This window comes from Podarcis raffonei, chromosome 14, assembly GCF_027172205.1.
Source record: "Podarcis raffonei isolate rPodRaf1 chromosome 14, rPodRaf1.pri, whole genome shotgun sequence".
Taxonomy (NCBI): domain Eukaryota; kingdom Metazoa; phylum Chordata; class Lepidosauria; order Squamata; family Lacertidae; genus Podarcis; species Podarcis raffonei.
The window spans coordinates 46,691,933-46,705,191 of record NC_070615.1 but is presented as its reverse complement, the minus strand read 5'-3'; the positions used below and the strand labels follow the sequence as shown (position 1 = coordinate 46,705,191).

General features: G+C 47.5%; 2 protein-coding genes across 6 annotated transcripts in view; one reads left to right on the top strand and one right to left on the bottom strand.

Moving 5' to 3' along the window:
• SLC5A10 (solute carrier family 5 member 10) overlaps window positions 1–13,259 on the top strand; it is a 94,284-nt gene that overhangs the window by 42,190 nt on the left and 38,835 nt on the right. For all 5 annotated transcript variants that reach the window (XM_053364187.1, XM_053364185.1, XM_053364184.1 and 2 more), the window contains one exon: window positions 3,987–4,122. In XM_053364187.1, the coding sequence (XP_053220162.1) occupies window positions 3,987–4,122 (136 nt within the window). The remainder of the gene's footprint in view (window positions 1–3,986; window positions 4,123–13,259) is intronic.
• FAM83G (family with sequence similarity 83 member G) overlaps window positions 1–13,259 on the bottom strand; it is a 41,461-nt gene that overhangs the window by 10,172 nt on the left and 18,030 nt on the right. The window contains exons 3-4 of the mRNA XM_053364182.1: window positions 10,353–10,477; window positions 7,322–8,843 (exon numbers count right to left, since the gene is read on the bottom strand). Of these exons, the coding sequence (XP_053220157.1) occupies window positions 7,322–8,843; window positions 10,353–10,477 (1,647 nt within the window). The remainder of the gene's footprint in view (window positions 1–7,321; window positions 8,844–10,352; window positions 10,478–13,259) is intronic.

Here is a 13,259-nt window from a genome sequence, read left to right as displayed (position 1 = left end):
GGCTGAAGGCTTAGTACATATTATTATATATTGAAATGTGTTGAGAGAGCAACACTTTGGGGCAAATTTTAGGGAGAGGTGGGGAGAGGCCTGACCGCGAGCCTGTAATTTATCTGCTGGATGGACAAGATAAATATGTAACTGCGGAGGCCGTGCATTTTCTGTCTGTAGTAACCGAGGAGAGGAGAACATTATTTGAGAGAGGATGTTGTATCTTGCCAGGAAGATATTTCAGAATCTTCTGCTTGTTTTATGCCATTCTTCATTTAGGTTTCACAGAGTTTTATTCAGATTGGCATCATTTTGTTTTATTTCATTTTAATATTTCGTAACAGTGGAACAATCTTTTCGCTTTAACGGAGCATGTTGTGATCTGCCAAGGATGGTTGGCATTCTAAGAATGTTTATGTTGCAGTTCATCTAAGTTAAGAACTAACTTCATTCTATTTTGATATTGTGTTTTTTTGTGGTGGTCTGATGACTGGACACAAATGGATGAATCAGAGCTGAACTGAACCATTCTCTAACGAGCTCCAGGTGGCAAAGGAGGATGGGGGGCAATTTAGTTAAAAGTGACCCCCTTTTCCCATAGGGAATTTGCTGCCATCACATGTAGTTTGGTCCCAAGTTCACAGCAGAGGCACAATTTGATTGGGGATTTATTGCTTTAGAACACAGTTCAGTACTGGGCTTCAGTGGATCATAACCACCAAGTTTTATTTTTAGGGCAAATGTGGATATTTGTTTCACAAGCCCAGTCATAATTAATTACCGCCCAGTCAGTCTGACATCAATAGCAGGGAAGATTGTGGAGCAGATCATTAAGCAAACAGTCTGTGAGCACCTAGAAAGGAATGCTGCGATCACCAATAGTCAGCATGGATTTCTGAAAAATAAGTCATGTCAGACTAACCTGATCTCGTTTTTTGACAGAATTACAAGCCTGGTAGATGAAGGGAACGCAGTGGATGTAGCCTACCTTGATTTCAGCAAGGCATTTGACAAGGTGCCCCATGATATTCTTGTAAAGAAGCTGGTAAAATGCGGTCTTGACTATGCTACCACTCAGTGGATTTGTAACTGGCTGACTGACCGAACCCAAAGGGTGCTCATCAATGGTTCCTCTTCATCCTGGAGAAGAGTGACTAGTGGGGTGCCACAGGGTTCTGTCTTGGGCCCGGTCTTATTCAACATCTTTATCAACGACTTGGATGATGGACTCAAGGGCATCCTGATCAAATTTGCAGATGACACCAAACTGGGAGGGGTGGCTAACACCCCAGAGGACAGGAACACACTTCAAAACGACCTTGACAGATTAGAGAACTGGGCCAAAACAAACAAGATGAATTTTAACAGGGAGAAATGTAAAGTATTGCACTTGGGCAAAAAAAATGAGAGGCGCAAATACAAGATGGGTGACACCTGGCTTGAGAGCAGTACATGTGAAAAGGATCTAGGAGTCTTGGTTGACCACAAACTTAACATGAGCCAACAGTGTGACGCGGCAGCTAAAAAAGCCAATGCAATTCTGGGCTGCATCAATAGGAGTATAGCATCTAGATCAAGGGAAGTAATAGTGCCACTGTATTCTGCTCTGGTCAGACCTCACCTGGAGTACTGTGTCCAGTTCTGGGCACCACAGTTCAAGAAGGACACTGACAAACTGGAACATGTCCAGAGGAGGGCAACCAAAATGGTCAAAGGCCTGGAAACGATGCCTTATGAGGAACGGCTAAGGGAGCTGGGCATGTTTAGCCTGGAGAAGAGGAGGTTAAGGGGTGATATGATAGCCATGTTCAAATATATAAAAGGATGTCACATAGAGGAGGGAGAAAGGTTGTTTTCTGCTGCTCCAGAGAAGCGGACACGGAGCAATGGATCCAAACTACAAGAAAGAAGATTCCACCTAAACATTAGGAAGAACTTCCTGACAGTAAGAGCTGTTCGACAGTGGAATTTGCTGCCAAGGAGTGTGGTGGAGTCTCCTTCTTTGGAGGTCTTTAAGCAGAGGCTTGACAACCATATGTCAGGAGTGCTCTGATGGTGTTTCCTGCTTGGCAGGGGGTTGGACTCGATGGCCCTTGTGGTCTCTTCCAACTCTATGATTCTATGATTCTATGAGCTTCTCTCTCCATGGATGATCTGCTCTTGAAGCAGATTTTGATAAGGATTTGGGGTGGAGGCGCTGTTCAAAGGAGAGAAAGTTGAAAACAGCAACAACCAACCACGGTTGCTGTTTCAAGCTCCTGGTTGCATCAATAGCAACTCTTTGAACCCTGGCAGGATTTGAGACGCTGGTGAAGTTCTCCCAAGGCAGGTTCAGGAAAAAAACTTTGCGAGTTTGTCCATGCCTGACTCAAAGGAGAGATGAGCTTTAACAAACCCCAGAGTTATTTTCTGGCTCAGATTGAAATCTGAGCCCGAGAAGGATTTCTGGTTTCTCCCTTTATCCTGCCTCTCCCCAACTTGATGTTCTCCAGATGTTTTGGGCTACAACCTCCAACTTCCAGACAGCTGTTGGGAGAGCAGATGCAAAGCTCAAGCCCAATAATGGATCTGGAGGTGGAAGCGGTTCTCCTCACCTAGCACCACTGATTTTTGTCCTTGCAGCCTTTTAAATTATCCCTGTACACAATGAAACGTTGCAACGTCGCTCTATCACATCAAACAGTGGAATATTTTAGAGGCTGAAATTTGAATCATTTTTCTGGACGTTGGCTTGTAAACAATGATCTGGGGGTTCCCAAGATCTCAGCCCTTTCTGAATTAATGCGAGATGAGCATGGGAGAGGATTGTGTGCATCCTGCAATTCTATTGAAGTGCAGCAAAAACAAACAACCCCCCCCCCAAAAAACTAGAATTAGTTGTCAAAAAATGCAGGATTCAGCTTCCTGAAAATACGAACTTCCAGTGGCTACATTTCAAAAAATCAATTTTCTAGCTTTTTTTCCTATTGTACTAGAGCATAATTTAAAATGCTTCGTGCCAAGTGTTATTTAGCCCTGCCTATATTGGTTTTATAAAACATACAATCAGCCCTATTGAATAAATAATGGGATGCTATGGTTAAGTCTCTCTTGCCTACAATGCCAGCCACCTTTGTGGGAAAGAATTAAGGGAATCGACCGTAGGTAGCTACTTGCATACAAGACCCGCAGCTTTGATGACAATTAATTAAGGCTGCAGTGTGCAATTGGATAGATGCTTTGATTTTTATCAAACAACCTTTTGATTAAAGCAGGTGTCCTCCTTGATTTGGTAGTAGATTTTTGATGGAAAAATTAATAGTAATTGCAGTTGATGGGCACCATCTTAAAATGTATAGAAACTAGCCTGCTGTTGAAAGGGAAAATCAGCATGTGTTGCTTTGGGTGCCACTGGCAAGCGGCCCTCAGAAGGCTGCAGAGAAGGGAATGTGGCCCTTATGCTGGAAAGGATTCCCAATCCGTGAGGTACCGTATTTTTCGCTCTATAGGACACACCTTTTCCCCTCCAAAAATTAAGGGGAAATGTGTGTGCGTCCTATGGAGCGAATGCAGGCTCCTTGGCTTCAGTGATAGCAACGCAAAGCCTCTGAAGCGCAGAGGGAGGCTACACGTTGCTTTCGCTAAAGCCTGGAGAGCGGGAGGGGTCGGTGCGCACTGATCCCTCTCGCTCTCCAGGCTTCAGGGATAGCCGCCTGAAGCCTTTGGAGCACAGCGGGAACTCGCACTGCGCTCCGAAGGCTTGCTGAAGCCAGGAGAGCAAGACTCTCCTGGCTTCAGCAGAGAGGGAGAGCTGTGCAGTGCCCCTTCAGTGAAGCAGGAGGAGAAATGGAAGGGGCTCCGTTTCTCCTGCCGCTTTGCTGAAGGGGCGCTGAGCAGAGAGGGGGAGAATTTTTTTTCCTTGTTCTCCCCCTCTAAAACAAGGTGCGTCCTATGGTCGGGTGTGTCCTATAGAGCGAAAAATACGGTACATCCTTTTCTCTCTCTCTTTCTCATAGGTCATTGTCCAGAGGTCTCTCTCAGCAAAGAACCTCAATCATGCCAAGGCCGGATCCATCCTAGCCAGCTATTTAAAAATGCTTCCCATGGTTGTCATCATCATGCCTGGAATGATAAGCAGGATCCTGTATCCAGGTAAGCTGCAATAACCCCCAAGAAGGAAACTCAGGGACCCAATCCTTACAGTTTTCTAATACTCCTGAGGCACCACGGAAGGAGGAGCTGTCACGGAGGCAACAGGCCTCTTTTTCTCTTGCCTCTGCCCATCAACTGTTACTCTGAGGTAGCCTTTCCCTGGACTTGGAGGTTCCATTGAGCCACCAGGACTAGTAGCCATGGATAAATCCACCCTCCGTGAGCTCGCCCAGTCTCCTTTTTAAAAGCAGGTGTGGGGAAGGATATTTGTTGGAAGTTCAACAGCAACAAGTTTTATTTTACTTTTAAAAAATATATAAAAGGGGGGCTTCGTGTTGTCCCAGTGTTCTTCTTCTTAAGTAACAGGGAGGGTTCAGTGGAACATGAGGTGATAACCTCATATATGATTATGGCAGCAAGAAGATTATATTGCAAAGAAATGGAAGCAATGAAGAAAGCAGACAACGAAAGGGAATTGATTTCATAGTAGCGTTGGCAGGTCAGGAGCACCCCAGACTCTAGGATTTCAGACCTCAAACCTGACACATAGGGTGTGGGTGCTGGTGATGTCATGGGGCAGATCCTGGTTATCCTTCCTCTGCACTCCCTCCCACCACTGAGCCCTGGAGACGGAAGTTAATTGGGAGAGGAGAGGAGAGTCCATACAATAATTTGCAGCCAGGTCTTTCCAGGCTGAAGCTTGCATGCTGCACACATCGTCTTCTTAATCAGTTTTCAGTATTAGAGGGACCCTTGCTCGCCTGGAGATTCAAGTTCTTCCCTTGCCACCTGGAGGGGGCCAGGCAAACCTCAGGGGCTTTCGGCCAGTCCTGGAGAACTGGCACCTCTGTTTGGTAGGGTTTGCATCAGAGGCGATTTTGAAAGGGCCTCTGAGCTCTCAGTGGCAACGGGCAGCTCATCAGAGCAGCCCGAAACACCTGGCCTGTTTAAGCGCCTTGCAAGCGTAACAGAAACCAGTCTGACCCAGTCAATAATAGCATGCCAGGTCAGGGGACGCGGCTGTGTCAAGACTTCAAAGGCATCGGCACGCCCAGCCTTGCAAAAGTCAACCGGCCCCTGGGAGAGGGAAGGCGAGTTGAAAGTATCATCAGCATCTTAAGTGGCCAAGCGCAGGCAGATAATGTGTTGTGCTTGGCTCAGATAAGTTTTATTTCATCCAGAGAACTATGTTCTTACATCACCCACGGCTTGCAAGCCTCCTAAGCAGCTACTCAGAAGTAAGGGTGCAACCTATATATGGATGGATAGATCTGGCAATTTAGGCGCTCTCCGTTTCTCGTTTCCCCCGTCTTAAAATCAGTTCCCACATATTTCCGCAACAGTCCGCAATTCCTATTTCTTTAAGGGGAAAAAAATTAGAATCCTCATGAAAACCAATCAGCATTTTAGTGCGAGTTTTTCTTAATAAACAGATTTTTGTATGCAGTTTTGAACAATATGGACTTATTTTTTTACAAGCATCTTCCTCGTTAAGCTACGCCAAATGTAAAAGACCCCATAGCGATCGATACCCCCCCCCAAAAATGTGTATTATTCTAACAGGAAGAACAATGAAAATAGAAATAATGAAGTTTTATATTTCCATTTATACACATACGTAGGCGAGGATGCAACTGGAAACGTACAACTCGGCAAAAATATGTAACTTGCCATGAGGCTATTTATTTCTTGCCGGCTGGGCAAAACCTGAAATTTAGCCAAATAAAATTTATTGAGAGGCCCCTTGCTATCTGAGGCTCTAGGCTGCAGCTTACTTAGCCTGTTTGCAAATCCCACAAAGCCAGCCGTTGCAATGTTGACGAACAGACGCCGCCCTCCCTGTTTTATAGCGTGTTTGTGACGCTCCTCTCGTGTGAGAATGCGCCCAGGCATTTATGCTTTTGATGACCGCGTTTGGAACAAGGAAAGACAGCGACGCAGCTTAAGAAGGGTGTGTTTTCGTGGGCAGGCCGGGCCATGCCTCACTCCGCTTTGCATAGGTGGCAAAATCCACACACACTGCTCTCGCTCAGGTGCCAAAGAGGCTGCCGTAATTTGGGATGGCAGAGGCCTGAGATCCTGCAGGCCTGGGGCTGTTCCTCCGATTTCCTAACACGGATCAGCTTCCCCTCAAAATGCAGCAGTTTGGGAGGAGCGGAGGCCGTGTTAAAATGTCAGAGTCTGGCAGACGTATCGCCTCTGGCGATATGAAATTAAATGATTACGTGTGGGGCCTGCAACAAAATGTTGCAGCGGTGAGTCCTCCTTCTTAAAGAGCTCCATCCCGTTTTCTCTTCCACCTGGTGTTCTGTCTCGCTCCACCTCTACCCAGCAACAGCCACTGAAAGTGGGTGCTCAGTCCTTTGGTTGGCACCCTCTCCCCCTCTCCCCTCACCCCCCAAAGACTTGTTTTTCTAAGTATTTATTTGTCAGGGTGCCGATATCTCTCTCTTGTCAGTGCGTAGTTTTGTTACGGCTGCATAAGAACCAGCGTTTGGAGATCTGAGATCGCTCTCACTTGCACCCAGTGTTAGGCCCCATGTGCTCTATCCGTTTGAAGTATCCTTTCACTTTAAACAATTGTGGTTTCCTTTGAAGAATCATGGGAAGTGTCGTTTAAGGATGCTGAGAGTTTTTAGGGCACCTCTTGTATTCCTCCCCAGCAGAACTACCAGAGGGATTAACAGGCCAATGCTTCTCCTTAGAGAACTCTGGGAATTGTAGCTCTGTGAGGAAGGGAACAGGGGTTTCCGAACAAGCTGCAGCACGCTTTTAAAAAAACCGCAGCTCCCAGAATTCTTTGGGGGAAACCACAACTGTTTTAAAGTTTTAAATGTATTATGTGAATGTGACCATAGTTCTCTGAGTCGTCTACCATTTTGGAATGCACAACCAAACCAGCTTTTTGGCCAAGATCTTTGAATGACTGTCTTGGCGTCTCTTACGCCAGAGTTCCCACCTCCAGAACCCGGTGCCTTCCTCCCATCTGCCCCACCCAGTGAAAAATACAGATTATCAGGTGACAGTCGCAGTCATTAGCACAGCAATCATGCATTGGGATCAAAGCTATATTATTACAGGTTTGATCCTATATAGGTTTGACCTATATTAGCTCTCAGCTGTGCTTCGTGCCATCTCTTGTTACGTTACAGAACTTTACAACAAGCTAAGTGTAAAAGGGTACAACAGATAATCCTACCTGTGGAGCATTGCTCAGACAGGTATTGTAGCCGTCGGGCAAAGCATGCGGATTACGGTCCCTTCCCAAAACACACCTAATCTCCTCCACGCTGTCGCTTCTCCTCCTCATCTGGCTGGCCAACCCCAGGCTTAGCAGCGGCTGGGGGCTCCCCAGAGGACTGGGGAAGGTGCTGCGACTCATGTAGGGCTCACTCAGCTTCCTCTGAAAGTCTGGGTGGTGCTGAGGGCTGTGGCCGCCTCCGTTGGGTAGGAAGTCAGAATTGGTCCTCCGCAGAGGCCCACAGGGCCGCCTCCCCTTGCAGTATTCATCGGAGACGGAGGACGCGTCGGAGTGGAGGTGGCTGTGGTTGGTGGCGGAGCTGCCCGACAGGCTCTCGTGGTCGCTTAACGTCACATAGTCCTCCTCTTCCTCTTCCTCCTCGGCCTCGCCCCCTTGAACCCCGTTCACGGGGAAGGGGGCTACTTCCTCATAGATGGACGCCTGCCGACTGAGTTTGCAGCTGCTCCTTCCATTGGGACCCTGTTCGGGACTCTCATTCTGCCTTGCGTCTGGTGGCCCGGTCCCCGGATGCTGAGTTTGGGTGTCCTCTGCTGAAGCAGCCCTGTCCTCGGCACATACAGCTTTCGCGGAGATCAAGTCCGTCACGTGGACTGTCCGTGGTTTGGGGACTGGGGGCGCAGCGCCCTTGCTGTCCCCTTGGCCTTGAGTTTGTGCGTCCAGCGGCTGCTTCAAGTGCTGACTGTTGGCCAGAGTGGCGAATGTCTCTCCATTCCTCGAGTTCCCTGGAGTCTTTTCCGTGGGGCTGGCTGTGGGGTTCGGACAGGCCTCTTGGGTTTGGGCCGGGGCAGCGGTGGCATCGAGCTGCTGGCAAGGCGTCGCGGCAGGCTGGTTGTCATGGCCTCTTTTAGCCTCTTGAGATTTTTGCCTGAGCATCTTCTTGTGCTGGGCGTTGGCTTTTGAGACGTCACACACCTTGATGCGGTTCATCTGCGACAGCTGGATGTTCTTGATTTTGGGGTCGATAATGTTGATGTAGCCCAATATCTCGCTCCCAGGTTCTGGGTCAGGTTCAACCCAAGTTGGCAGGTATTCAAACATGTTGGCTTTCTCCAGGTTGAGGAGACCCGGGTGAATAGGCGGCGCTGTCTCAACGATGTCGCTGGGCCTCTCGGATACCCGAGCCTCCGGGATGGCTTTCTTCTTCGCTTCGGCCTTCTGCTGCTCAGCAACGTTCTTGTCGCTGCTGGCCTTGCTGTTGTTAATCTGCTCGGCGCTCTTCGCCTTGACGAGGGCGTACTTGGGGTTGAACATTTTCTTCACCACGGCTGGGTTCACGGGGGTGAGAGTGGGTAGGATGAAAGGCTCTGGTTCCGGCTCCTCTTCCATGGGGATAGATTTCAGGCTGACCCCCCGAGACATGAGGTACAGCTCCTGGAACTGTTTGTCAAATGCCTCAACCACCTGTCCTGTGAGGACCGAGATGATGTTCCTGTCGGTTCTCGCAGCAGACCAGGTGAAGCTGGGTAGGAACAGATACAGGAGTTATTAAGGACTTGGTGCCTGCCCCTTCCTGTATTTAGATGAAAACAAAAGATCTGCTAAAATCTGCCTCCCAATGGCCTAGTTTGCACTCAATGGCAAACCATGGTTTGTTTTCATCTAACTATGGGAACTGTGGGTTTGCTGGAATGCACAATCCCAGCCCAGCAGACCAATGATGGTTTGTTTTCATGGCAATAAACCATGGTGTGAAGCTGTCCTACAAACCATGGCTTTAAATCAGATTTGATATTATCCCCTAATATCTGAGACACCCTGTCTCAGATGCTCGCTGAGCTACAGAGGCTCAAGACAAGATCAGCTGGGAAACAAACCAAGCTTTGTAGAAGTTATACCCAGTCTTTGAGATTATTCATGGTTTGTGGAACAAACCATGGTTAAAACAAACGATGGCTTAGCATTGCATGTGAATGCAGCCGTCATAAAGGCATAGTTCTGAAGAATAAAAATCATACAATAGTGTGTGAATTTGTAGGCTCATCCAATTCTGCTCTGTCCTGAAAACAGACCCCCCCTAATTAATTTCTAAAACTCTTCACTTGCCTGCCTCCTTCCAGCCATCTGAGGCCCAAAGAATTTCATGATAATAAACAAAGAACTGATATAATCATCAAAACTGAACAAAAATTGCAATCACATTTGCGATAACAATGGAAAAAAATGTAATCAAAATGTCAACCAGATAATAAGAACCTGGATGGAGGATTTATGCTAATTATTGCTCGCCTCTAGATGCCCACTTTTGGTCTTGACTTTTTGTTTTCTGGTATGGAAAGCATAACAGTCAGTGATGCGGCACCGTGTGTGTGTGTGTGTGTGTGTGTATTTATTCTAACACATTACAAATATTTCTAGGCCACTTTCCTATTGACAGCAACAGCCAAAGCGGAATTTTGATGTTAGTTGCTGGCCATGCAAATAGGACTTAGATGAAGATGGGGATTGGTGTATTGGCTGCAGGGGTCAATACACTGCATCAGTGGAAGCAGTGGAATACAAGTGGGATGTGCAACAAAATGTTGCAAAGAGTTTCCACGTCCTAACAAAGTATGTGGCACCTGTGACTTGTCTGTTCCTCAGGTTGAAGCAGTTGAGTGGGCCTATTTGGGGCAAGGTGACCCCCCCAAGTAAACTGGTCCCAAGCTCTGCCCCCACCCCCATGAACCGCTTCTGCTTAAACTATTGAAGGGCCTGACGGAATGAAAGAGGCTGTGTGAATTTTTGCATTTGTGTCCGCTGTAGAGTTGGAAGGGACCGTGCGGGTCATCTAGTCCAACCCCCTTCAATGCAGGAATTTTTTTGCCCAAGGCGGGGTTCTCGAAACCATGACCCTGAGATTAAGAGTCTCACGATGTACCAACTGAGCTGTCTGGTTTCACACGGCACTGAATTCCTCATCAAAAACTGCGGGCAGAGCAGCAGATTCTCAGCTGGCCTCTAAAGGGCAGTGTCTAGGAAGTCCACGTACCTGTAGGAGCCACTCATGGCTTTGTCTCCATCCACAAACATGAACTTCTGTGCCAAAGCGCCCTTAAACTTTGTGGCCGAGCGGGTGAAAAACTCTGTGCCTCCGGTTGTGCGGACTCTGAGATTCTGTAAATGCAGAGGAGCAAGGGAATGAATGAGCGAACATCTTGGGGAAACTACACCCCCCCAGGTTTCTGTGTGGGAAGACTTGTGCTTTAAATGTGCACTGGATGAACTTTAAAATATATGCCCATTCTCCCCTTGTCCACCCCCTCCTCCATTCCCCTCTCTCTCTGTCGTTTCCTTGTGTATATTTTTTATTTTTAATAAGCACATTTATTTTATATCAAAGCAACTCCAAGCAATACATTTCCTGCAAAATCAAGAGTGTTTATTTTCAATTGCAAGCCCCTTGGGGCAGAGGGGGTCTTTTCAAAGCATCATGACACTAAATGCATAGGTGAAATAGAACGACACTGATACAGTGCAACACAACAACTGGGGAATCAAAAGAAAGGTTAAGGAACAAGCCAGTCGAGGCAATCATTGTCACAACATGTGACATGCCAAAGGCTATAGATAGAATCTCCGGGAGAGTCGGAGAAAACAGACCTCTGGATTTTCCTGCCTTTCCTGTCTTAAGCGTTTCCCAGTTGGATTTCTTAACTCCTAAAACAGCCACTTTCAATTTCGTATGTCCCAGTTTTGAGGAGAGTGATGGATTTATGGATTGTAAAAATACATCACCGGGCCAACTAAGAACACGACATTTTACACCTCTTGACAGCTTGGCAAACATTGGCTTGAGGGGGAGCTGCAAAGTTGTGAATGGAAAGTGTGGGGCTTGGCTTGGTTATTTCCTCATCGCCCTTGTTCCAAAAGTGTTTTCATTCTTTTGACTCAGGCTGATAGTCTCTTTTGCTGAACTTGACTTTTTGATCAGAAGCCGGCAAGTGGTGGAAACTGTATGGCTGTTCTCCTCCCAGTACAGTGGTACCTTGGGTTACATACGCTTCAGGTTACAGACTCTGCTAACCCAGAAATATTACCTCAGGTTAAGAACTTTGCTTCAGGATGAGAACAGAAATCGTGCTCCGGCAGGGCAGCAGCAGCAGGAGGCCCCATTAGCTAAAGTGGTGCTTCAGGTTAAGAACAGTTTCAGGTTAAGTACGGACCTCTGGAACGTATTAAGTACTTAACCCGAGGTACCACTGTAATATGGTATTGGTAGCAGTCCTAGCAATTGACAGCATCGCATTGGCTGTTGCAGATATGTGTGTCAAGACAGCGGGAGGTTTCAAAATGCAACCAGATCATCCAGAAAGAAAACTGTGACTAAGGCCGTAACCTTATACACACTTACCTAGGAGCAAGCACCACTGAAAACGATGCTGCTTGCTCTTGAGTAAACATGCACAGGATTATGTTTTTAATGAGGAAGCCGATAGCTCTGGTGGATGATGATTAATTAGTGATTTAGATCTGAGTTATACCGCTTTGAGCAATGCCTCTACTTTTGAACGGGAAGCATGACATCCAATCAGGCTACTTGCTAGCAATAATAACATGTACCTCCTCTGAAACAATTATTTGAATCTGCATTGCAAAACCACTCATTTGCCTTTATGCATAGTTGCACCAAACATGCAGCGTCAGCATGTGAGAAAGCAGAAAGCTCTACTGAGCTTAAAGGGACAGGTTTCGGACAGCCCTGGTCTTTCTTCCCCAGTTGTTCCACAAGTTCTGCTGTCAGGGCTGGAGTCAGACACAGGTCAGCACGAAAGACGCAAGGCTCCGTTGTCAGCGAAGTTAACTCTTTAGTCAAGGAAACGGCATACAACTCAGCAACGCTTCCCAGTTGGTGTTGTTCCTATGGAGAAGTTGCTGGGACTGAAGATCTTCCCACCTTTCGCCTGGATGTTTCCCAAGCAATCTCAAACTGCGCCTCTGCACCTCTGGCCTCTGTTCTGCTCTCCTCATTATTCTGCACATTCTTGGAGACCAGGGAGGGAAGGAAATTGTCGCAGCAGGAGAGGGAGACTCCCTGGATTCTTCAGCAGCCTCTTGACCCCCTCCTCTGCTTCAGCCTCAGAGTCTGAACTGCTCTCTGTCACCGACTCTTCCTGCTCGCTAAAGCCTGTTGCCCCTTCAGCATCCAGCACCTCCTCCTAATCTCCCTCTGACCTCTCCTTGGTGTCCCACCACTAATCCCCTGACTCTGAGCCTTCTTCCTCTGGGGTTTCCCTAGGGGGTTTCCCAGCTGTTGCCTCCCACCCCACCCTCTTCGTCCTGCCATTCCCTGACACCTCCATCCTATTCATTGCCCCCAAAGCAGTTTTAAGGCAGACAATCTCCTGACTAATGGGTTGGGCTTGTTTTTGGTTTTGGCTGTGTTTTTGTCTTCCACAAAACAAAGCAAGGAGGGCTCCTCTTTGTTGAGGTTTCTGACATTCCCCGGTTTCTGCCGCAGCCAGATGCCATTTGGCCAACACATCTCTACTTGGAAGAAGAATTGTCTGACCCAAAAGTGAGGGCCAGCCAGCCTCATAGCATGCGTCATCCGTTTTCTCTGTCTGGGCCTTCCCTTTTCAGAAAAGCACAAAAGGGGAAAAGGCGTTCTTTGGGCAACACCCATCTAAGAAAAGAAGAAGGGAGAAAAATCGCCGAACAGCTCTTGCAGCAGCCAAAAATGCCCAGCTTCCTCCTCTCAGGGATGGCATCATCGTTAAGGAAGGCCTGTTTGTTTAAGCACCCAATAGGAAGAACAACAGAAGCAAACGCCCGCAGATGAATGAGTGACCCGGGAACAACACAATCTCCGCTTCTGCAAAGGGGTGACTCACTTGGCAAACACTCTCTCGTTTGATAGGGTTTCTCATTTGATAGGGTTTCCTGAGGTGCTGTGTGT